This window comes from Anolis sagrei, chromosome 4 (assembly GCF_037176765.1).
Source record: "Anolis sagrei isolate rAnoSag1 chromosome 4, rAnoSag1.mat, whole genome shotgun sequence".
Taxonomy (NCBI): Eukaryota; Metazoa; Chordata; class Lepidosauria; order Squamata; family Dactyloidae; genus Anolis; species Anolis sagrei.
In genome coordinates this window covers 124901835-124928080 of record NC_090024.1, presented here as the reverse complement: position 1 = coordinate 124928080, position 26246 = coordinate 124901835, and the positions used below count along the sequence as shown (strand labels likewise).

The 26246-nt window shown below is 40.7% G+C and overlaps 1 protein-coding gene across 5 annotated transcripts in view; it reads left to right on the top strand.

Moving 5' to 3' along the window:
• Positions 1-26246, top strand: part of KIAA1614 (KIAA1614 ortholog) — a 50961-nt gene that overhangs the window by 3616 nt on the left and 21099 nt on the right. For 2 of the 5 annotated variants that reach the window (XR_010909831.1, XM_067467633.1), the window contains exons 1-4: positions 941-1621; positions 6912-7904; positions 14052-14115; positions 21231-21374. Coding sequence is in view for 4 of the 5 variants with exons in the window: in XM_067467633.1 (XP_067323734.1) it covers positions 6938-7904; positions 14052-14115; positions 21231-21374 (1175 nt within the window). In the remaining variant the exon portion in view is untranslated. Of the gene's footprint in view, positions 1-940; positions 1622-6911; positions 7905-14051; positions 14116-16898; positions 17580-21230; positions 21375-26246 lie in introns of those variants that run through there. The other 3 variants (XM_060774460.2, XM_060774462.2, XM_067467634.1) reach the window with 3 other exon arrangements.

Below are 26246 nucleotides of genomic sequence, written 5' to 3'. Positions count from 1 at the left end.
ATGATCCTCAAGTTGATGTGCCTTTGCTGCAGATTTTGTCCATGAACAATAGTGTATCCAAGCAATATCATCAAGAAATAGAGGATTTTATAGTGAGTTTGGTTCAGGATTTGTTCACTAGTCAAACACCTGGTCCCAAACTAGAAGAAAACTAGAAGACAAGAGGGAGGTGGCTAGTCTGATGTTCCTGGAGAGGGAGTTCCACAGATGGGGTGCCACTGCCAAGAAGGCCCTGTCTCTCATCCCCATTCAACGTGTTTGTGATGAGGGTGGGATCGAGAGCAGGCCCCTCCTGATGATCTTAAACTTTGTGATGGTTCGTAACAGGAGATACGTTTGGACAGGTAGCCTGCACCAGAACCGTTTAGGGCTTTAAAGGTTAAAACCAGCACTTTGAATTGTGCTAGGAAGGTGATCGGCAGCCAGTGGAGCTGTTGCAAGAGAGGAGTTGTATGTTCCCTGTATGAATCCTCCTAAACTTCTTGAAAAATGCTGCTTCTCTCTCAAAACGATTTTCCCAGGTCTCTGAGGGTGTTTAAAATTCTAGCCGGCTGCCTACAAAAATGGAGACTCAACAAAGCAAGGGGCATTCCTGAATGGCAGCCAAGGTTGGCCTAGCTTCCCCTCTCCTCCTCCCTATACTTTTCCTCCTTGATTTTTGTCCTCTGAGGGGGGCTTTGGTCCCGAGGTGTAGTGTTACATGCTGGGCCTTTCCCCCCCTCTCCTTTGCACTCAGCTAACTTGAGCCTTTTCATAACATTTCTTCCCGGTTTACATCCAGGCCTCTTCCTCCTCCCTCCTTTTTTGTGCTAGTCGGTAGCCATGGCAACGTGACAGGTCCCTCCACACACAGTGCGGCCTATGTAGAAGCAGGCCGCTCTCGTGGTTTTGGGTTGGATTCCCTGGTATGCGGCTCCTTGCAAAGCAGAAGGCCAATTCCCATTCCCAAGGCTTGTCCACAGCTGGCTTGAGGAAGCAGAGGCAGGCGGGAGAGAGAGGGAAGGAGGGAGAAGAGAGGTCACATTGCTGCTGAGGAGAGTTACTCAAACTCCAAAACTCCCCCCACTCCTCCTTCCTTTTGCTTTCTCCGCATCTTGCTCCCTTTAAGGGGTGTGACGCTTCGAAAGCCGCAGCAGGAAGCGTTATTTTCCTAAAGGCAGTTTGAGGCCTAGCTGGACTCTCTGAGGCCTCCCTATGTGGGATTTCTTTATCTGGGCGAAGGCCGATCCGACCATCCTTGGCTTGCTGATAGGCTCTACCGGTGTCATAAGCACAGCTTTAAAAACAGACAAACTTCTCTTGGGCTGTAAAGAAAACAGTATATCTTTGAATCATGCCTTTTGCTTAAAAAGATCAACCAAAAAAGGTACAGAGTCAATGGAAAGAAATAATATTTATGCCCCAAATCAAAGAGGCCTTATCATCCCGCTTCTCTTCAAGATCTAGAACCTGAGATGACTACAAACCAGAATTTCAACAACGATTTTTGTTTCTATTTCTTTTCATTTGCCTGCCTGGATCTAAGAAGAATGTCGTCCCAGAACGGTGGTTCTCTAGCGTGGCGGTCCACATCACCACACTTTTCATGGAAGCAGAGTTGCTGCTGATACAAAAAGGATTGGTGAGTATAAACCTGTTGGCTTTTCTAGAATATGGTAACTTTACTTCTCTTTTAGAGTGAACCACGTTCCCTTTTGCCTGCAAAATAGTTTGCCTTCTCTTGCCCACAAGTGCATGAAGTGCATTCCATCTGAACATGAGGAAGAACTTCCTGACTGTGAGAGCCGTTCAGCAGTGGAACTCTCTGCCCCAGAGTGTTTATTTATTTATTTATTTGTGTATTTATGTATTTATTTATTTGGGGTTCTTTTACCCCGCCCTTCCCACCCCGAAGGGGACTCAGGGCGGCTTACAAAAGCAAAGGCACAATTTGATGCCTGCATCATAAAGACAATCAAACACAAAATTACATCAATACACAGTTAACAACAAATATACATTATAACCATAAAATCAAGTGTGGTGGAGGCTCCTTCTTTGGAGGCTTTTAAGCAGAGGCTGGATGGCCATCTCACATATTTATACATGGCTATGAATATGTGGCTTCCTCTCACATATTCATAGCCATGTATAAATATGTGAGAGGAAGCCACAGGGAGGAGGGAGCAAGCTTGTTTTCTGCTTCCTTGGAGACTAGGACGCGGAACAATGGCTTCAAACTACAAGAGAGGAGATTCCATCTGAACATGAGGAAGAACTTCCTGACTGTGAGAGCCTTTCAGCAGTGGAACTCTCTGCCCCGGAGTGTGGTGGAGGCTCCTTCTTTGGAGGCTTTTAAGAAGAGGCTGGATGGCCATCTGTCAGGGGTGATTTGAATGCAATATTCCTGATTCTTGGCAGGGGGTTGGACTGGATGGCCCATGAGGTCTCTTCCATCTCTATGATTCTATGAAGAACTTCCTGACTGTGAGAGCTGTTCAGCAGTGGAACTCTCTGCCCCGGAGTGTGGTGGAAGCTCCTTCTTTGGAAGCTTTTAAACAGAGGCTGGATGGCCATCTGTCAGGGGTGATTTGAATGCAATATTCCTGCTTCTTGGCAGGGGGTTGGACTGGATGGCCCATGAGGTCTCTTCCAACTCTTTGATTCTATGAAGAACTTCCTGACTGTGAGAGCCGTTCAGCAGTGGAACTCTCTGCCCCAGAGTGTGGTGGAGGTTCCTTCTTTGGAAGCTTTTAAGCAGAGGCTGGATGGCCATCTGTCAGGGGTGATTTGAATGCAATATTCCTGCTTCTTGGCAGGGGGTTGGACTGGATGGCCCATGAGGTCTATTCCAACTCTTTGATTCTATGTCAGTGTTTCCTGCTAACTGGAATTGAGGGTTGGGATGAAAATAGGAGACAAATATCAAATCCAGGATTCAGTGGCAGAAGTGGCATCTCAGTTAAGGCTTCCCCTGTACATCTTAATTAATTATTTTATTTTATTTATTTTGGATATTTGTACCCCGCCCTTCTCAACCCCCTGTGAGGGGGGACTCAGAGCAACTTCCAGCCGGCACATATTTGATGCCTACAGATAAACGCAATAAATACATACCAAAACCAATAATTAAATAGTTAAAAACATTAAGTTAATACAATAAAATCTACAAAAATAAACCATCCTAGTGGCTATTGTCTAGCCAAATTCTGTAGATTGGAGAGACCATCAAGCTTGCCCATAGTCCATTTCCATGGCAATTGTCGTCATTGTCATAGTCAAGTCTGCATAGATCGGCCAAAGGCCTGGTCCCACATCCACGTGAGAGCCCCCGTGGCACAGTGGGTTAAAGCGCTGAGCTGCTGAGCTTGTTGACCGAAAGGTCGCAGTTCAGTTTCGGGGAGCGATGTGAGCTTCCACTGTCAGCCCTAGCTTCTGCCAACCTAGCAGTTCGAAAACATGCAAATGTGAGTAGATCAATAGGTACTGCTCCGGCGGGAAGGTAATGGCGCTCCATGCAGTCATGCCGGCCACATGACCTTGGAGGTGTCTATGGAAAATGCTGGCTCTTCAGCTTAGAAATGGAGATGAGCACCACACCCCAGAGTCAGATATGACTGGACTTAATGTCAGGGGACAACATTTACCTTTTTTTTAAAGGAGAGAATGGATGAAGATGACCTAATTTCCCTAAGAAGTGAATTCTACAGGTGGGGGGCCACCACTGAGAAGGCCCTGTCCCTCGTTCCCACCAAGCGCGTTTGCGACAAAAGTGGGGCCAAGAGCAGGGTCTCTCCAGAAGATCTTAAACTCCTAGATGGGACATAGAAAGAGATACATTCGGACAGGTAATCTGAAAGTCATTGTAAGTAGGAACCAAAAGCTGCTTGCTTTTCTACTTTCTGTATTACTTTGTGCAAGATGAGAATAGTAGTGCTGTTTAGCCAGGACCTTATCACATTGGGATACAATCCATTTATATCAGTATGCATCCCATATATTTTTAGGACTGGATGCATACTGTATTGAGACGGGATGCATACTCTCCTCATCACACCTGATTATTACAATTCTTATGATTGGAAAATACTGTGCTTTGACTCATCATACAATGGAAGGCTGGCTCCTCCCATTCAGAACACCCTCTACATCACTCTATAATGTTTTAAAAAGTATAATTGCTGATGAGATGCATACAGATTTTCCTATCACACACAGAAACAGCACTTTAGCAATGTATTTCAAAAAACACGATTAGAATTCTGTCTGCAAATACTCAATTTCTGCGATGCTTTGCAGACGGATTCTGACAGAATACTGACAGGATGAGGCAAATGTCATATGAAGGGACCTGTTCAAAATCATTCTCAAACAGTCTCAAAAATGGTGTATATCCTAATGTGGTAAAATCCCCAGTTGCCTCAGTACCAGTTTAGGTCTTGGCAAACATGTGACCTTGTCTAGTTCTGGATTTGGCCTTAGATAGCAGACTCCCCAGCTCACAGTCAGAGTGATGTAACGGCTGAAAGAATTGATGGTCCAAAATGGATGTGAATTGGAGCTGGCATTTATTGTGGTTTCCAGCAAGCCAGCATCATCTCTGTACTCTAATCCAGAGGTGATCTATGTCCTGCATTGTTTTTTCTTGTCATTGCTTCTAAAATCTTCTTGAAGATCTTTACCTTCCAATCGCAACCATCATTGAACTGGTAACTTTATTAAATCATCAGAGTCATGCATTGTATTGCTAAAGTATGGGCGAGTCTCAATTTACATTGAAGTTGTGTTCCTGTTCTTGCAGTGTAAATTGAGACTGAAGAAAATGGGGAAGACATTCAAGTTTAGGAGGGTGTTTTTCTGATGGTGCCACAAAGTTAATGAATTTACTCAAACCACAGTTCAAGAAGCTAATTTTTTCTAGGTTAGAGAAGTAGGGACCAGAAGAGGCAGTGTGCTGGTCTCTAGAGGGCTTAGACATGGTGAACTTGTTGCCTTTAGATGGAAACTCTTCCTCATGGGAGCACACAGAGAGCAACTGCTAAGAACTGTGTTTATTTATTTGTTTGTTTCCAACATTTCTACCCCGCCCTTCTCAACCCCCGAGGGGGGACTCAGAGCAGCTTACACAGGAAACAGTTTGATGCCACAACATACGAAACAATTATAACAGATATAACAACAATTTAAAACAGTAAGTTAAAACAATCTAAAACATTATCAGTCATATAACAATTTCCAGTTCAGTTCAACCTCCAGTTCAGTTCAACCTTCCAGTTCAGTTGTCATGCCTGTGTCATGAATGACTTTTCAATAACTTTGAAGCATAGGTTCTTTTTATTACAATTTCTAGTGTGAGAAGGTCTATCATATTACAGAAAACATTTGGACAAAGAATGACATTGGACATACATACAGATTCTATGCAACTACATTGGATTCACAATTACATTGGTTAACAAACAAACAAAGGGGAATTAAATTTTCACTCAACATTCACACAGATGTACATGCATTCATCCACATGCAACCAAAATCTTACCATATCATTTTTTCACTCCTTGGAGAAGCACCTGTTAGGCCAGACCCTGCTTTCCTGCAGCCTGCCAATGCATAGTTCCATAACTTCCATAACACCAAAACTTCAAATCTCTGAGATATCAAAACTTCTTTCCCTAAGCACAATCCCAAGAGCAAGATCTCTGTTTTCCATACAGCAGAACCTGACTCCCTGCACAAAATCTTAGACTCCAAAAGCACACTTCTTCCTCTTCACTTGAGAAAGAAGCCCCAAAGTGACCAGACTGCTCCCGTGCAGATCTGCCACTATCTGAATACACCATCTCTCTCCTTCCATGGAGCAGAGCATGGCGGGTGAACAGCGTCTCTGTCTGTCACAATTTGATCATTATTAGACTGAGTTTTTTATAGGAATATTCTGTTGATATAGTCCCAAAGTTGTAAATTAATGATAAACATCTTCCATCCTGTATCCATCCCAGTTTCCTGGCCAGATGTTGATCTTCTTGATTGGTGTTGATCTATATATAAGATATAGTATGTAGTAAACACAGCTCTGACAATGGTTATTGAGCAGAATTTCAGTAGTTGACATACTTAAGCTCCTTTCAATACTCAGGGTAAGCAGACGAAATCTATATAAATAAAAATGTAATGTTCGTTTGTGGGATTAACAGAACTCAAAAACCACTGGATGAACTGACACCAAATTTGGACACAAGACACCTAACAACCCAATGTATGTCTTATGTCCTTCACTCAAAAAAATTGATATTGTCATTTGAGAGTTGTAGTTGCTGGGATGTATAGTTCACTTGCAATCAAAGAGCATTCTGAACCCCACCAACGATGGAATTGAACCAAACGTGTTACACAGTTCTCCCATGAGCAACAGAAAATACTGGAAGTGTTTGGTGGGCAGTGTCCTTTGGTTTTAGTTCACCTACATCCAGAGAGCACTGTGGACTCAAACAATGATGGATCTGGACCAAACTCTACACGAATATGCCCAAATGTGAACCCTGGCAGAATTTGGGGAAAATAGAATCTTGACATTTGGGAGTTGTAGTTGCTGGGATTTGTAGTTCACCTACAATCACAGAGCATTCTGAACCCCACCAACAATAGAATTGGGCCAAACCTCCCACAAAGAACCCTCATGACCACCAGAGTGGGCCACAGCAAGGCGTGGCAGGGGATGGCTAGTAGTATAGATAAAAAATAAATGTTTCAATGTACAAATTATAGAAGTTATGCAGAATTGTCTTGTGGTGTTATTAGTATTTTGAGTGCAGAAATATAACAGAACTGTATACCACTTAAGTCTTCCTTGGTATGCATTATCTTTGGAGAATTACCTCCTGCCAAGCAAACAAGGATTTGTTCACATTGCTTTTCTTGTTTCTCCATGAAAGGTCTGTTGCCTACTGGTAGTGGAAACATGGATGGAAATTTCCCTACTGAAAAGAGGAAAGTCTTGAAAAGCATGAAGCAATGCATCAAAAATATTTCTAGATCCAAACATCCCCTTGAAAGCCCTGAGGAGATAGACAATTATTGCCTCAATGGCCCAGCATGGGTCCCAGTTGGACTTTCAGGGAATCCATGCAAGGGGACCTCTGTTTTGGAATCCAAGGTCAAAGCACTAAAAGAGAAGAGGGGTGTCACTAAGCAGGCTGAAGCACCATCCCAGGAACGGACTTCTATCAAAAAAAGTAAAGCCTGGAAAGGAAAGCCACCAAAAGACCCTGCTTCTCAGGATGCAGTTGTGGAACCACAGGCTCAGATTCGCACCTACCTGACAGATGTGCTGTTGGACAGTGCTGATTACCCACATTCCAGACAAAAGGAATCTCTAGAAGCAATCCCAGCAAGTTCACATGGCAGTGATTTTGAAAAGCATACAGGATCTAAGGCAGAAGAAGAACCTACAAACGTTGCCTGGATGTCACCTGAGGAGTTCCGGAGGCTTCGCGGAAGAAATATTCAGGATAAAAAGGGCTGTTCAGGAAGAACGACAAAAAGGGCATCCCGAAATGGTCTCTATGGAGCCAGCTCCCTAAAGGACCTTTCCTGCCTCCAGAAATCTTTTGAGGAAGTAAATGGTGGAGAAGGCCACCTAGTTCAAGTCAGAGATGTTGAAAGCTGTTCATTTGGCCACCCAACTGACACTTGTGGGATGGCAACAACAGGACGCCTTTGGAGGACGGAGAGCTGGGACAGTCTTGGCAGTGGTGGAAGCCATGCCACCACCCTGTCCCTGGCAGACAGAGTGGAAAAGAATCGATCTATGCTCCAGGAGATGCTGAACATGTCACAGCTTAATAACTGCTCTTCACATGAACTGCATACCCTCCATCGTCACAAGAAGGAAGCCTCAGCCCTTGGGAATGATGGGCCCAGTAATGGTATGTACATATGAGGGGAATGGAGCATTAGAAATTAAATGGTCTTTGTAATTAGGAGTTTGTGAACATACAAATGAGGAGAATTTAGAAAGCACTGTAGCAGAGAGCCACAACATAATTGAATCTCCCTTCCCACATTCAGTCCTGGCTTCCTTTTCCTTGGAGAGGGTTTTTAGGTATCTTATGTTTGTTGTTGTTCATTCGTTCAGTCATTTCCGACTGTTCGTGGTCTCATGGACCAGCCCACACCAGAGCTCCTTGTTGGCCGTCACCACCCCCAGCTCCTTCAAGGTCAATCCAGACACTTCAAGGATGTCATCCATCCATCTTGCCCTTGGTCTCTCTTCCTTTTCCTTACCATTTTCCCCAGCATAACTGTCTTCTCTAAGCTTTCCTTTTTTCTCATGATGTGGCCAAAATACTTCATCTTGGCCTCTACTATCCTTCCCTCCAATGAGCAGTCGGGCTTTATTTCTTGAAGTATGGACTGGTTGGAGCTTCTCGCGATCCAAGGCACTCTCAGAACTTTCCTCCAACACCAAAAGCATCTCTCTTATTTCGCTCAGCCTTCCCTATGGTCCAGCTCTCACATCCGTAGATGACTATCGGGAATCTTATAGGCTTCACTAAATAAAACACTGAAGAATCACTCAGTCAAAGAATGTACTTTTTCAGATACTGTTAAATTATTTACTGTCTATGGGAAAGTGTAGTGAAAACGACGAAGACCTGCTGTCTAATTACAAACAACAACACAAACAAGTTCCCAAAGTTTCATGTCATGCCAATGTGGCCAAAAGAAAATGCGAAAATAGAAAAAGTTTGAATTCATAGTAAATCTAATTAAATTACTGTATATAGTACTCATGGACAAGTCTAGAAATGTCCGTCAAAAAAGTCAACTCCAAAAAACTGGGTCGACTTATCCACAGGTAAATGAAATCACTTTACCATAACTCTTATATACCGTAACTCTTATCAATAAAGGAACCTCTTGAGAAGAGTGCTTAAAGGAGAGAGTTTAGTCTGTACCATGAGAACCTAAAAGAAATACCCACTCTTCCCACTCTCTGCCATGGTGCCATTGTGCTTTGTTGAATGCTAGGGCAAGAAAATGGCAGTGATGGCCAAGCGATGCATTCCTCATATGTAGAATGACCCTCGATTTATCTATAGAAATCTAAAATTTTAGTTCCAAAAACTGTCCTTATTTTATAAGATTAATTTATACATGAGTATATATCATGTGTGATCACTAACTATGACACAGGAAGGAAAGGACTAAATATGTCATTCTTTCCAGATGCTGGGATCACTAAAGAAAGTGTGCACGCAAGTACACTGCTTGTTTTACTCCTTGTGAGAGAGAAGTAAATAATGGACAGGGGCAGGATGAATTGGTTCCACTGAAAGCAAAACTTGCTTGCTATTCTTGAAAGTTAATGTTTCTGGGTCAAAAGAGACAAGACGTTGTACCTGCAATTCAAAGAATTGCTCCATTAAGCGATATAAACAATCTGATCATGAAAACATATTATTTTTCTCAAACGTTAATTTTACATGCCTTACCCTTTATTTCAGCCATGTGGCCCTTCAATGACACAATTCAGCTTCTTCTCAAAGTCAAACAAAGCCTTCTGCTTAGCCCCCATCTTAACCCAGTCCTTTTTTAGATTGTGTTGTAGCTCATTTTTTCCAGGTGCATCCAGAGATCATTCTTCCATCTAGCATTCTTGTGAGATGCCTTTTCTACCACCCTCTTCCCTTTTCTATTTACAAAACAAAATATTTCCTTGAATGGAGATTCGACCCCTACAGAAATCTTGTGATTCTCCTGGTGTTTCAGAAAGGGTATTGTTTAAACGTATGATTTGGAAGGGGAGGGATGATTCAGACCCACTTCCAATATACTGCAGATCATGATGCTTTGGATAAATAACCATAACCCGCTCTCTCTCCCCGAAAGGACTCAGGGCAGCTAGTATTCCCACATTTAAATTATCTGTTCACATTTAACCGTCGGTAACAATTAGGCATGGATAGAGTCTCCTGGATAACTAGTTGCTCGTAATAATTTCGTTAAAATTACCTTTTTGAAACGATATCAGAGCTTTTTTAAAAACCGGAAATCCCTTTCCCTTCCTAAGCTTTTTCTGCCATTTTTGTTACGACTCAGGAAGTGAGTCGGAAATTATTCAGCTTTTTCCCGCTTCTGGTCCCTGGCCTCAGATCAAGCCAGAGAAGCTGGTTTTAAACGAGAGAAGGAAGGAATTTCCTGGCCTCGGCTCAAGCCAGAGAAGCCAGTTTTAAACCAGAGAAGGAAAGAATTTCCTGGCCTCGACTCAAGCCAGAGAAGCCAGTTTTAAACCAGAGAAGGAGTGAATTTCCTCCGCTTGCTTTTCCCCGCTTCTGGTCCCTGGCCTCGGCTCAAGCCAGAGAAGCCAGTTTTAAACCAGAGAAGGAATGAATTTCCTCCGCTTGCTTTTCCCCGCTTCTGGTCCCTGGCCTCGGCTCAAGTCAGAGAAGCCAGTTTTAAACCAGAGAAGAAATGAATTTCCTCCGCTTGCTTTTCCCCGCTTCTGGTCTCTGGCCTCGGCTCAAGTCAGAGAAGCCAGTTTTAAACCAGAGAAGGAAATAATTTCCTGGCCTCAGCTCAAGCCAGTTTTAAACCAGAGAAGGAAGGAATTTCCTGGCCTCGACTCAAGCCAGAGAAGCCAGTTTTAAACCAGAGAAGGAATGAATTTCCTCCGCTTGCTTTTCCCCGCTTCTGGTCCCTGGCCTCGGCTCAAGTCAGAGAAGCCAGTTTTAAACCAGAGAAGGAATGAATTTCCTCCGCTTGCTTTTCCCCGCTTCTGGTCCCTGGCCTCGGCTCAAGCCAGAGAAGCCAGTTTTAAACCAGAGAAGGAATGAATTTTCTCCGCTTGCTTTTCCCCGCTTCTGGTCCCTGGCCTCGGTTCAAGTCAGAGAAGCCAGTTTTAAACCAGAGAAGAAATGAATTTCCTCCGCTTGCTTTTCCCCGCTTCTGGTCTCTGGCCTTGGCTCAAGTCAGAGAAGCCAGTTTTAAACCAGAGAAGGAAATAATTTCCTGGCCTCAGCTCAAGCCAGTTTTAAACCAGAGAAGGAAGGAATTTCCTGGCCTCGACTCAAGCCAGAGAAGCCAGTTTTAAACCAGAGAAGGAATGAATTTCCTCCGCTTGCTTTTCCCCGCTTCTGGTCCCTGGCCTCGGCTCAAGTCAGAGAAGCCAGTTTTAAACCAGAGAAGGAATGAATTTCCTCCGCTTGTTTTTCCCCGCTTCTGGTCCCTGGCCTCGGCTCAAGCCAGAGAAGCCAGTTTTAAACCAGAGAAGGAATGGATTTCCTCTGCTTGCTTTTCCCTGCTTCTGGTCCCTGGCTTTGGCTCAAGCCAGAGAAGCCAGTTTTAAACCAGAGAAGGAAGGAATTTCCTCTGCTTGCTTTCCCCCGCTTCTGGAGTAAAACAACTACTTTCAAAGTAAAGACCACCCAATGAAACAGGAAATAACACTTTCAAACCATTAATGAAAGGATTAGGAATTCTTGGAAGTTTTGAAAAGTTTTGAATTTTTTTTTCTTTGAAAATTGGAATTGACTTTAGAATCAAACCACCAGTGTCCCCTACATCCGAAACGAGTTTTGAATCATTTTTTTTTCAACCAAGCCTAGTAACCATTGTTGTGGACTACTATCAGGCGAAAGGCCCCTTTCCTTTAGTACATAAAAGTGAGAATTTCAGTTAATTCCAATGGCAGTTTTTTCCCTTTGACTGTTGTGATTTGCTATCTCTATTTCTTTTCATTCCCTTGAATTTTCCTATCCCCCTTCCGACCCTCACTTTCACCAAGATTAAATTGGAATCCTTACAGCATTTGCTTCAGTGTACATCTCAATGAAGTCAATGAGTTGATATTTGTGCCTTTAAAAACATTCAGAAATGAGATGAAGGAAAGAAGATATTGCGGCCCCTTCTACACTGCCCTGTGTTCCAGGATGTGATCCCAGATTATCCGCTTTGAAGTGGATTATATGAGTCTCTACTACCATATAATCTGGGATAATCAGATAATCTGGGACCAGATCCTGGAATATAGGTCAGTGTAGAAGGGGTCTGCCTTTTCTGACTCAAAGCAGAAATTCTTAGTAAACACATATTAGATTACATTGTATTTGTGGTAGCTTCAAATGACTTGGCATGATTGAAAAAATAAGTATTTTAAAATCAAATAGAGGATTTTTATTATAAAAAGGATTACACATGACTAATGAGACTTTGTATGTCTTGGATACCTGGATGATTTGAGGGGAAGAGATGGGCAACGTAGGCAATAGCACAACCACAGAATCAGCACCATGCCTCTAACCATTCCCACTTGAGAAGCAAAACAATTTAAAACCAAATTATGTGAATAGGAATATTTCCCCAATAAACCATGTGAATTGCTACAATGATTTAAAATGAACTGTTGTGATTCTAATGTTTTAAAAATGGTAGCATCAATATCTAAAAGAAGTATATCTTCTCTTATGAATTTACTCACACTTGTGGCCAATATTCTGATTTCAAGACCTTTTGTACTTATTCCCGGGAACCTGGTTTGGGTTGTCATTACGTTTTTCATGTGCTGCTGAAAATAACAATGCCATACTGGTGTCTATCTACAGGTGTTATGTTTGCTAGGTAAAGACTTCAGTCGTTCTTGTGCAATCTTATCTTACCAAAATATTGGGAAGAGAACTGACATGCTGAGTCAAAACAAAGATCCTAAATAGAAGTGCAGTGAGTTGATTGCCATTTGTTTATGTCCAGTATATAAAAAGATAAATGGCATGGATAGCTAGTTAGCAAATTTATAGGTGTAATTTTTTCCAGGCATGGACTACTTGTCTTAAAAGGACATGGTGGTTACCCTGAGCCTACTTTTTAAGAGTTTCATGAAATAATGTGTTTAACCAAAAAGATTCGGTTTTGTACAAGTGCTATGTGGTAGGTGGGAATAGTAATTAAAACCAGGGGGAAAATCATATCACGCTACATGATATGTATACAATTATTTTTCTGTGTCCACATCTTTTGGGATTTGCTGACATCAGAAGCAAACTTAAAACTAAACAAGCAAAAGTCCAAACAATAAGCTGTATCTTGGATCATACTATCTTGGAATGTGGGTCCACAGGCCAATTTTCTGCTCTGTGAACCCTCTGGAGGCTGCAAACCCAACCCAAAAAACGTGAAAGTGTCTATGAATCATAGACTCATAGAGTTGGAAGAGACCTTGTGAGCTATCAAGTCCAACCCCCTGCCAAGAAGCAGGAAAATCACATTCAAAGCACCCCTGACAGATGACCATCCAGCCTCTGCTTAAAAGGCTCCAGAGGAGGAGCCTCCACCACAGTCTGGGGCAGAGAGTTCAACTGCTGAACAGCTCCCACAGTTAGGCAGTTCTTCCTCATGTTCAGGTGGAATCTCCTTTCCTGAAATTTGAAATTAAAATACATATATTGTAATATGTAATGCAAGGGTGCTGTAAATTTTTAAAAGGTGAACACATGAGGCTAGTAAGCTTCGGTCTGATGGAGCCACACTCTTCTGTTGGGCTGTGGGTCACCAGCCTTGCGATGTTCTCAAACTGGTGTCATTTGTGACACCTTCAAAACTTACCCCTCAGTTTTGAAGACCTCATGAATGAGACCAGTTTGAAATTTTAGCAATGTAATTGAGCGAGTCCATCAACCTTGACCTGATAAGAGTGGTGTGGCTTCCCAAACAGTCTCATTTACACTGCCTGCCATCCTGACATGTTATGCCTGTGATGTTGGGTGCATTATATTTGAGGACAAATCATTTTTTTTGTAATGTGTACCGTTGAAATTGAAGTGTGCATTACATTCAATGGCACATTATACTCGAGTAAATATGGTAAGTTCAGTCAGAGGGAGAAAGTGGTGTGTGTGTGGATGAGTGATGGTGAGAGCATTGTTGACTTGGATAACGGCACTTTAGAGAAATACAGATTTGGGTATGAAGGGCACAGAGCTCAAAATACCTTTCTCTAGAAGACATGCATTTTTCATGTCCTGCTTCTTTACATGTGACAAAATTGATTAAGTGTTTCTCTTGTTGTATATCTACAGAGATTTTGCCAAATGATGTGGACTGGGATTCTGGTGTTTCCTTACAAGATTCTGAAAACTACCGGTAAGGTTACAGAAATCTAACAGTCAGTCCTACTTCAGTACTGGAAAAAGGAACCATTTTTTTATTTAATGTTGAATTTTCCTCCTTGGAAATAGTTTTTCCACATGATCCACCTCAGACTTTTATGAGTTTGAATAGATTTGTATCAGATCCATCCAGATAGAGCAGCTTTTCTCTTTGATTATGACCTTCCGAGCATCACTGTAAACACATTTAGCAGCTCTGAAGAGCCATTACCAGAGCTACATACCTGGTGTCAGTACTGTCCCACTCCTGTTATATTTCAATCTCTGGCCCTTCAGATGTTTCAGCCTATTAGTCTCATAATTCCTTTACATTGGTCTTAATAGTGGCCAGGGCTACTGGAAGTGGAAATCTGAAACATCAGAAGACCAACATTTCCCCATCCTTGGTCTATGCAATGACACCAGAACTGGTCGTTGATACTTCTTAGCTAATTGTTGGTGTCAAACAACAAGAAGAAATGGACAAATTGTTACAGGGGAAAAACGATAGAATTGTTGCGTGTTTTTAATATCTTATTCTGAGTTGCTAACTCTTTAACTCAGAATAAGATTTTAAAAAATCTTATCCTGAGTTGCTAACTCTTTAACTAGGAGCCCCCAGTAGCGCAGTGGGTTAAACCGCTGAGCTGCTGAGCTTGTTGACTGAAAGGTTGCAGGTTCGAATCCAGGGAGCGGTGTGTGCTTCAGCGGTCAGCCCCAGTTTCTGCCAACCTAGCAGTTCAAAAACATGCAAATGTGAGTAGATCAATAGCGGGAAGGTAACGGCGCTCCATGCAGTCATGCCGGCCACATGACGTTGGAGGTGCCTATGGACAACGCTGGCTCTTTGCCTTAGAAATGGAGATGAGCGCCACACCCCAGAGTCGGACACAACTGGACTTAATGTCAGGGGAAAACATTTTCCTTTACTAACTCTTTAACTTTAATGTTGAAATACCTGTATTTGCATATACATACATTACGAGAGAATTTGGAGATTGGACCAGGTCTAAATATACACACGCACAAACTTTGAGATTAGACCCAAGTCTAAACACAAAATCATTGATGATTCCTATATGATTTATACACATAGCTCAAAAGTCATTTTATACACAATAGTTATAACAATTTTCTGAATTGAACAAAGTTTATGGAAAGTGAACCACCTGAAAGTCAAAGAGTGACTATTGCAGCCACACATGTTGACTGTTTTGGATTTTAGAGCATTTCAGATTTTAGAATACTGGATAAAGAGATGCTAAATTTGTACCATTATTAGAAAGATCGTAGTGGTTTCCTTTTCATTCTTAGTTATTGTGCTGTCACGCGCTGGGCCTATAGCAGTTGGCTTTTGAACAGGACGTGCTCTTTGTGCCCAGCGGGAAGCCGGGGTGCCTCGAGTGAGAGGCCCTGGGGATTTTCCCATACAGAGTCTAGAAGCTTGAAAGGTTAACCAAGTCCTTTATTATTGCTTAAGTCTTCAACAAACAATCAAATACTTCTTAGATCTTCAACAAATCAAACAAATGCTTCAAGGCTTTGAATCAACTGGTGGCTTTCTTAATCTTGTCCACAAGGGACAGGCAACTGTCTTCGTGAACTGTTTCTTTTCTTTAAGAGGAAAACCCTTTTTAACCCCTCCTTGGGCAATCTACTTTCTAAACTTTGCTGGTGTGGGCTCTACTCCTGGCTCCAAACTGCTTCTTGGGTCCCGAGTAGACCTACCAGTCAAGGCTTTGTAGATTCTCCAGCTGGAGTCCTTTGGGACTGTTCCCCCCCCCCCCCCCCCAGAATTTCCTCCGGATGCTGTAAGAAATGAAGCTTCTCTACAGGTGGAGCTAATCCACATCCTGTAGCTAAGCTTTCCAATGCAAGACTAACCTAAAATGGCTCCCTCTCCTCCCAGAGCCCTGGGGAAAGGGGCGGAACCAAAACTTAACCATGATTGATGGGTCATTGGCCCTATAATTGCAAACCAAGGGAAGCCACCTTATTGCAAAATGCATGGAACTTTGGGATACATGCAAACACTCAAAGAAGGAAAAGTAAGTTGGAGCTTTTGGTACAGATGTACCAGCACAGTTATCTTAGTAAAAATCTTAAAATATGTCATCATTATTCCTGAATTGCAGTGGTAGGAAAGTCAGGTTAGAAAATGATGGCTTGTTGACTGCCTCCTGGTTAATTTGTGGCTGAAGTACATAATATTTGAACCCAGGATTTTCTGGTTCATACAATCACACCAGCTCAAATTAGGGTGATTAATTTAGTAGATAGGTGCATGTTTGTGTTCTACATTTAAGGAAATAAAAGTTTCAGAGGAAATTTACAAATAATAATAATAATCATTATTTATACCCCGCCACCATCTCCCCAAAGGGGACTCGGGGTGGCTTACATGAGGCCTAGCCCGATAATACAATTACAGTAAAAATACATACAAAACAGCAAAATAACATAGCAATAAAATAAGCGAAACAGAAGAATAAAATAAAACAGTGCAAAATTCAAAGAAAAAAACCAACACAGAGAGCAGGCCAAATGTATGAGATAAAATGATAAAACTCTGGGAGAGATCGCAATGAAAAGAATATATTTGTAAGGGTGGAGCACACAGAAAATAAAGGAGAGAGCAGTTGGAGGTGGTCAACCTGCTGGGATGTCTTATTGCCCCCTTCTCTTTCCTAGAATATTTCTTACAAGATTAAAGATTCTCAAACTCTGATTGTGTAAATATGAAGAGTAAGTCAATTCAGGATGGAGGTAGTAGTTCTTGACAATTTGAAGTATCTGACTTGATGTCATTATTCACATTTCTTTACGGGTCTCATGCAATAATTTGCATTATGAGAAATCTATAGGTTTCTGTGTGGTGTTTGCTAAAATATTTGCTTTTGTCTGGGTAAGCTCTGCCTGTAGGAAGGTATGATTCATCTCCTTTCTGCCTTCATCCTTCTGTAAGGCACACAGAAAAACTGTTGGAGGCATCTGATGCTGTAACAATGTCTTGGGTCATTTTGATGGCTTCCATTCATGCTAAATGTCTTAGCAAAGCTTCTTTGTAGGCTTTGGTCGATGACTCCGAGGATGTTTCGTATGTAAACAAATGGTCAGGTCCATTCCCCTTTCTAAGCTGAAAGGAAAAGCAGTGTGGGTGTATATAAGTATCTGTAGCTTTGTTGTGGAGACTGTGCTGAAAGAGTTAAGCTGAGGCCATCTGAAGTAACGCTCCGAGCAGATTAAAATAATCACCAGGATTATGGACAGGGCCAATGGGGAGGTTCTGAGTGAGCATGTTGAGTGGGGGCGGATAGAAGAGGAAAATGGGTCAGATGTTGAGTCAGTGGAAAGTAAGACTGATGGCACCCACATTTTTGGTGTTGCAGTAGCCGTGAAAAAAATAAAACAGAATAAGGAACATACTGTCCAGCTGCACTCAAGATGTCAACTACTTCTGTATGTATCAAGAACAATTTGGATTTTTGAAGCAGACAATATAAGAAGTTGCTACCAAATAATCTAACAGAAGATCCAGTGTGGTTTAGAACTTGAGTCACTGACTTGGTACAATCCTATTCCTAAAAGTTGGATTAAATTAATGCAGTGCGTCTTATTTCTTAGTAAATATCCCAAGGATAGCACTGTAAAAATCCTAAATTCAAATATATGTTTCCTCGCTTATCTTTAGACAGTAGTTCTCTCTCTCCTCAGTCTATCATATACACTGTCCTATCTCCCAGTGTTTTAAAATTTTATTCTTGCCCAGTGAAATCTTTTGTGTTTTAATGTTGATTTTATATTGTTGTGTCGCTTATTATATTGGTTTTGCATTTTATGTATTTTATTTTTGGATTTGTTGTGTTTTGTGTTATATTGTTGTGTACTGTACTGATGGGTGTGACCTCATGTAAGCCGCACCGAGTCCCCCTGGGGGAGATGGAGCGGGGTATAAATAATTTTATTATTATTATTATTATTATTATTATTATTTACACAAAATCACAGTATGACACAGCAAACGAGATCTATATGCTGGATTTCGTATTACAAAATCACAAGTCAAACACTTCCCAAGTGTCTAGGACTGTGTGATGTATTTTTGAATGATGCGCACAGATCCAAGTAAGGTGGCCTTTTGCAGTTGACAGATCGTGATTTTGTCGATGTTTATTGTTTCCAAATGCCATCTGAGATCTTTTGGCACGGCACCCAGTGCGCCAATGACCACTGGGACTACCTGTGTATGCCAGAGTCTTTATTATTATTAGGCTGGTTGTGAGAGTAAATAGGAAGAGACCTGTGAGCTTCTTTGCAGAAGGACAAAACACAAATACCTAGTTAAGTGAGTGTGAACCAGTGAGCAAAATCTTCACAGTGCCAGTCAGCTTTTTAAAAATAGAAATGACACCACCTTATAAGAATATTTTCCTCAAGGCAGTAACTTTATAGCAAAACATAAGATCTTATCTCTACACATGTAGATAATGTTTTCTTCTATTTGTGGTAGTGATGGAGAATTACATTCCTAATTAGGGAAAGTTGTGATGGAGAATTACATTCCTAATTAGGGGAGAGTAAAATGTTATAGTAAAATGCATTAAATATTTGCCTAATAAACACTGGCTTGCATCATTTTGTGAACATTATGTATTTTCTTTGGAGAGGTAATTTTGCTTTGAAGCTAAAGTTAATCTTTTGAAATAAGGGCACTATGTTGTAGAGCATTTATTGTTCATTGTAAAGATGTTCACCTTTTTGCCTTGCCATTATTTGTGATAAAATATATTTTAGGTTTATTTGGTTCTTGAGGTGTGCTTGAAAATCCAGAGCTAGCCATGCAACTAGTCATGAACTCGGTTGACACATGTTTGGCTATTCTAAGCAGCTGTGCTAACATCTCTGACATCCTGTGCGCCAAATGATTCATGCCAGTTCCCACTTCAATGCCTGGAATAATTTTCAAGTTTTCCGTAGACAATATGAAGAACAGTTTTAAAAAAACTTTACCCACTTTAATACTCATGTATCTTTCAAAGCTTTGGATAAAAGGACATTTTGTAATTGTGTTATACATCTATAAATCCTAATTTTAATAATCTATAAATATGTTTTTTTCAAAGTGTATATAGTCTTATGCCCATTTTGCATGGTCACTTAGGCTCATGAGCTGTCTGTTTTAAGTTTCTATCCAGGGTGGTTTAATCCTAGTAGGGATGGAAATAATATTTCAAAATACTGTATATACTTGTGTATAAGCCTAGTTTTTCAGTCATTTTTTTAGGCTGAAAAAGTCTCCCCCGGCTTATACTTGAGTCAAGGTTATTTATTATTTTACTTTGTTGTTGTTATTATTATTTTTGTTGTTTTACTTTATTATTCTTGTTATTACATTTATTATTTTACTCTATTTATTATTGTTATTGCTACATTTATTATTTTACTCTATTATTGTTATTATTACATTTATTATTTTACTCTATTATTATTATTATTTTACTCTATTTATTATTATTGGAAGGATACGTAAGCATCTTTACATTGAAGAAGGTTAGAATAATGGTTGAATCAGAGTTGGACAGTCTTATGTTGAATTACAGTTTTATGTAAATATTCAAAAACATTTAACCAACTGATGCCTCAATTAATGTAATTTTATTGGTTTCTATTTTTATTTTGAAATTTACCAGTAGCTGCTGAATTTCCCACCCTCGGCTTATATTCGAGTCAATCAATTTCCCCAGTTTTTTGTGGTAAAATTAGGTGCCTCGGCTTATATTCGGGTCAGCTTATACTCAAGTATATATGGTAATTAAAATGCTGGGTTAAATGTATTATCTTCAGTTTTAAGAAACTATGAGAGAAATCCTGAACAGATGAGAATCTTCACAGTTTGGAATTTATTGTGTCCAAAATTTGTCAGTGGCTGTTAGTGCCAAAACAGCAATGTTGGCAAAAAATCCACCTCACTACCTCTGAGGATGCTTGCCATAGATGCAGGCGAAACGTCAGGAGAAAATGCCTCTAGAACATGGCCCTATAGCCCGAAAAAACCCACAAGAACCTAGTGATTTCAGCCATGAAAGCCTTCGACAATACAATGCTATTAGTTATCCAGAAAAGGCTGTAATTGGTAACATAATCTGAACAAATTTCACATGTGTACAAAACAACCTGATGTACAAAACACCACCGGAGCCCCCAGTGGTGCAGTGGGTTAAACCGCTGACCTGCTGAGCTTGTTGATCGAAAGGTCGTAGGTTTGAATCTAGGGAGCGGCATGAGCTTGTGCTGTCCGCCCCAGCTTCTGCCAACCTAGCAGTTCGAAAACATACAAATGTGAGTAGATCAATAGGTGCCGCTCCAGCGGGAAGGTAACGGCTCTCCATACTTGAGTATAAGCCTAGTTTTTCAGTCCTTTTTTTAGGCTGAAAAAGTCTCCCCCAGCTTATACTCGAGTCAAGGTTATTTATTATTTTACTTTGTTGTTGTTATTATTGTTGTTTTACTTTATTATTGTTGTTATTACATTTATTATTTTACTCTATTTATTATTGTTATTGTTACATTTATTATTTTACTCTATTATTGATATTATTTTATTCTATTATTATTGGAAGGATACGTAAGCCGGCCACATGACCTCAGAGGTGTCTATGGACAATGCCGGCTCTTTGGCTTAGAAATAGAGATGAGCACCACACCCCAGAGTCGGACACGACTGGACTTAATGTCAGGGGAAAACCTTTACCTTTACAAAACAACCACAACATAAATCTGAAATTATGAATAGCCTTCAAAAATTGGGCAGTCACCGAAGACATTCTGGTAGCAAGAAAAAGTAATTCTAAAATCAGTCCTTGCTTCCTTAAAAAAATGTATATGCCAGTTTGATCACTGATATACTTAGACATCCCTTTAGTATTGATGTGACTGAGTAAGATGCCACCTAGTGTCAACTCAGGCTTCTGTAAAGGCCCTGAACCCAGCTTTGGTGAGTGTACAGTTTGCCCACTACAGTTTGCTGCTGTCACTGTTAAACCACTCTTAATCCTTGTTATTTTTTTCCCCTAATCCCGCTCTCCTTGCTCCCTGCTGCCTTGCTTGCAGGGCCTTTGTTCCCAGCCAGGAGCTGGAGCTGAGCCCTAGGCATGAACAGGCTAAGCAACTGCTACAGAGAGCGCGTATGAAGGCCAGAACAAACCCCCTTCGAGCTAGCCATAACATCCTGCCTACTTTCTCCCAGCAAAGGAGGTAAGACCATGGATTTTCTACAAAATTGTCAGTGTTTTCAAAAGGGAGGGAAGCAGAAAAAGGAATGTGTGTAATCTTCAGTGTGTGTTTCTCTGCTTTAACTTGTGTTTTACATGTACATGGACTGCTTATTTCACATTTTTAAATCACAAAGAGCACAAATCCGCTACAAGTTGTGGTACACAAAACACAAAGCTAAATATATTCTTTCAGTTAATATAATGCAATATTGAAGAAATAACAATTTACAGTTTTATATAGTGTGGCATACAGCAGTATATAATGAATTACAAACTTGGTTTACACAGTGGTTATACAACCGTAGCAAAAGTCTTTCTTGGTGTAAAGCCAACTTCTCTATAGGCCATGAAGTCCCTTACTCTAGAGAAGGATACTCTTGAGTGAGGTTTTCAGTTTCTTGTAAGAAGATACCCACACTTCTCTTGAGGGCATAAAATCCCTTACTTTAGAGAAAGTTACTCTTGAGTAAGTTTTGAGTTTCTTATATGAAGATATCCACTACTTTAGAGAAAGTTACTCTTGAGTAAGTTTAGAGTTTCTTGTATGAAGATATCCACGACCGGTTTCGACTAAAGTCTTCCTCAGGTGGAGAATTGTAGAGAGTAATGAAGTGGACATCAAGTTCATCACAATAACAATGCTTCCTTGGATGTTTCATACAGTGAGACAGTGGATCTACAGGGAATATACACAAGTGGCTAGAACATGTCCCACAAGGGATAAACATTTGCATATTATGATAACATGTAAGGTATACATAACAAAAAAGGCCTAGATACTTACAACAGGTTCTCAAGGGCCGTGCTCTGCAAAGGTATGTTTCTGTAGCAAGCCCATGGCCAACAGATAGAAACAAGTTTATAAAGTAAAGCAATTAAAAGGGCCGAACCCAGGTAGAGCAAGTCATGAAACTGTTAAAGAGCTATATATTATAATTTACATGAAACATTGGAATTAAATGGTGTCATTCAGGCCATTCGGATGTACAGTTTTAAGGGTGAAAATCCAAAAGGCTTCACGCTATAGTAATTTAGTACATAAACCAATCATCATCATCATCATCATCTGTATTATTCTTGAATGCAGTTAATCTGGCCCTGAAGACATTACCTTGCTATTCCTTTACTACCGCTTTACCTATTTTGGGCTGCCGTCCCCTTAGCTCACCATTTAGAGCCGTGGTTCTCAACCTTCCTAATGCCGCAACCCCTTAATACAGTTCCTCATGTTGTGGTACCCCCCAACCATAACATTATTTTTGTTGCTACTTCGTAACTATAATTTTGCTACTGCAATGAATCATAATGTAAATATCTGATATGCAGGATGTAATATCATTCACTGAACCAAATTTGGCACAAACACCTGAAATGCTCAAATTTGAATACTGGTGGGGTTGATTTTGTCATTTAGGAGTTGTAGTTGCTGGGATTTATAGTTCACCTACAATCAAAGAACATTCTGGGCTCCACCAACAATGGCATTGAGCCAAACTTGACATACAGAACTCGCACGACCAACAGAAAATACTGGAAGGGTTTGGTGGGCATTGGCCTTGAGTTTTGGAGTTGTAGTTCACCTACCTCCAGAGAGCACTGTGGAGTTAAACAATGATGGACCAAACTTGGCACGAATACTCAATACACCCAAATGTCAAGCCTGGTGGAGTCTGGGGAAAATAGACCTTGACATTTGGGAGTTGTTGTTGCTGGGATTTATAGTTAATCTACAATCAGAGTATTCTGAACCCTACCACTGATAGAATTGGGACAAACTTCCCACACAGAACCCCCATGACCAACAGAAAATACTGCTTTCTGGTGGTCTTTGACGACCCCTCTGACACTCCCTCGTGACCCACCCAGGGGTCCCGATCCCAGGTTGAGAAACGCTGATTTAGAGTTTTTTTTATTTACAGAGAAGACTGCGACAAAGAATATATTGAACATTTTGGCTTTCTCTCTTTCTACTGTTAGAATTTCACCATCTTCTCCATGCAATAGCCCTGTCTTTTCTTTTTATAATAATAATAATAATAATAATAATAATAATAATAAACAATATTTATACCCCGCCACCATCTCCCCCAAAGGGGACTCGGGGCGGCTTACATGAGGCCAAGCCCAATAATATAATACAGTAAAATACATACAAGACAGCAAAATAGCATAACAATAAAATAAATGAAATGTAAGAATAAAATAAAACAGTGCAAAATTCAAGGAGAGAAACAAACAGTGGGCGGGCCAGATGTACGATATAAAATGATAAAACTCTTGGAGAAATAGCAATGAAAAGGATATATATGTAAGGGAGGAGCACATTGGGGACAGAACAATGGAGTCAAACCTAAAACAGGTGGAGGAAGTGCAATATGGGGACTGCATTGTGGGAGAAAAGACAACAGGAAAGAAATATATGGTCACTCTCCATTTTCTTCTTCTTTTTCCTCTAAACCTGCACATATAATTCATTATTATTATTTTTAACTTCTTTAGCAAGCCTGTTCACTTTCTAAGCTTTCCTTTTTCTGAATTTCCCCAAACAAATACTTACATTTGTTTGTATTACTCTACAGTGATTTCCCCTTTCTCCCATTTCTCCCAATTCCTTTAAATTTTGGTTCATCTGAAAGTTCTTTGTACATTCACCGTAGGTTCTTTATACACATCCTACTTTGCTTTCTCCCTTGAATTCTTTGCCATTGTATTCAGTAAATCCCCTTTAACAAATTCTCATGCATCATAAACACCCTTTGAGGTTTTCTGACCATGGGATTTTACCTGGTATTTTCCTAAGCTTTTTGAATTCAACTTTCTCAAAGTCCAGAGTGCATACATTTGGTTTCCTATATCCTCTGTATAACAGACCCCCAAGAGGATATGATCATTCCCACTCAAGGTTCCCTTCTTTTACTCAATTGACCAGTTCATCTCTGTTGGTTAGGATCAAATCTAAAATAGCTGAACTGACAGTAGCCTTTCTGAGCTATCTTTGTTTTTTTTTCTTCCTAGATAAAAATGCAAAGACATGCTTTTGCATATATCAAAGCTTTGATCATTTTATTAGGGTTACATTTTTATACCACTTGTTGTATCCTTACCTCCCCCTGCCATAATTTGCTAGCTATTGCTTTTTAGTCTCGCAACTCTTATTTTTTAGGATCCTGTCCCTGCCTGATTCATGCCGATTATCTTTAAGTAGCCTGTGGTTGGGCTTCTGTCTTCAAAATGCAACTGTAGAAAGCAGTGGCATATTATTAGGATCCTTATAAAGAGCACATGTCATGTCAGTGTGATGTAGAAAGAGGAAGGTAGAATTTCTTGGGAGAAGTATAATAAGTACTCTATATTCTGGCGTATTAGACTAATTTTTAACCCAAGAAAATCTTCTCAAAAGTCAGGGGTTGTCTTATACACAGGAATCGTCTTATACGTGGGAGTCGTCTTATATGCAGGAGTAGCCTTATGCATGGGAGTCGTCTTATATGCGGGAGTAGTCTTATACGCTGGGAATCGTCTTATAGAGCGGGTGCTAAAACTTCCAATCCGGATTGGAGAATCTGTGGTTGCTGCATATTGTGGGGGGAGCTCAAAAATGGCAGTGGCCGCATCCCTGCCGTATGCTGTGGCTGTATGAAAGCATTAAGGGCAACGCTGTACAAGTATAGAATCATAGAATCAAAGAATCAAAGAGTTGGAAGAGACCTCATGGGCCATCCAGTCCAACCCCCTGCCAAGAAGCAGGAATATTGCATTCAAATCACCCCTGACAAATGGCCATCCAGCCTCTGCTTAAAAACTTCCAAAGAAGGAGCCTCCACCACACTCCGGGGCAGAGAGTTCCACTGCTGAACGGCTCTCACAGTCAGGAAGTTCTTCCTAATGTTCAGATGGAATCTCCTCTCTTGTAGTTTGAAGCCATTGTTCCGCGTCCTAGTCTCCAAGGAAGCAGAAAACAAGCTTGCTCCCTCCTCCCTGTGGCTTCCTCTCACATATTTATACATGGCTATCATATCTCCTCTATGGTAGAAGAAAATCCGTTCATCAGGATTCATGGACTTAATGCAGTCCCGATGGTGAGGTGAAGGGGCGCCTCATCAGGAAGGTGTAAGTGAAGGGCGGAGCAAGCTGCAGGCGTCCGGGGCACCCGTGGTATGGAAAAAAGAGATAGAGTGGCTCTGAGCCGAGAAAAACACACCTTTTTTACCTGTCTGGCCTGCCCTTGTATCCTATTACTATACCTCCTCCTCTGCTTCTCAGATCTTGTTCCTGAAGACTGCAGTAAATGGTGCAGGTGCGCATTTGCGAGATCTGAGAGGCTGAGAAGGAGGTACAGTAATAGGAAAATTACCATATTGAAATCAAATCTGATGCTTTTTAAATTTTTATTTGGTGTGTGTTGGAAGAGGGGTAGTCTTATACGGCGAGTATATCACAAACTCTATATTTATTTATTTATTTATTTACGACATTTATATGCCGCCCTTCTCACCCCGAAGGGGACTCAGAGCGGCTTACAAGGTATATATACATACAATATATTATTAACATAGTACAATATCAGTTTTAAATATTGCTATATTGCACTATATCAATTATACTGTAATATTATTAGTAATATTACATGTAATATAAATATATAATTATAATATCATATTATTATTGGTAGTATTATATGGCATTACATTACAATATTATAAATATTATATGTATATACAATATATTATATATTAAATTATATTATTAGAATAGCACAGGAGACAAGGTGGAACTGTCCCCTGGCCCCCCTTTCTTCACTCTGGCCCAGAGCCGCAGTTGGTGCTGGGGGGAGGGGTCCCCAATGGATGGG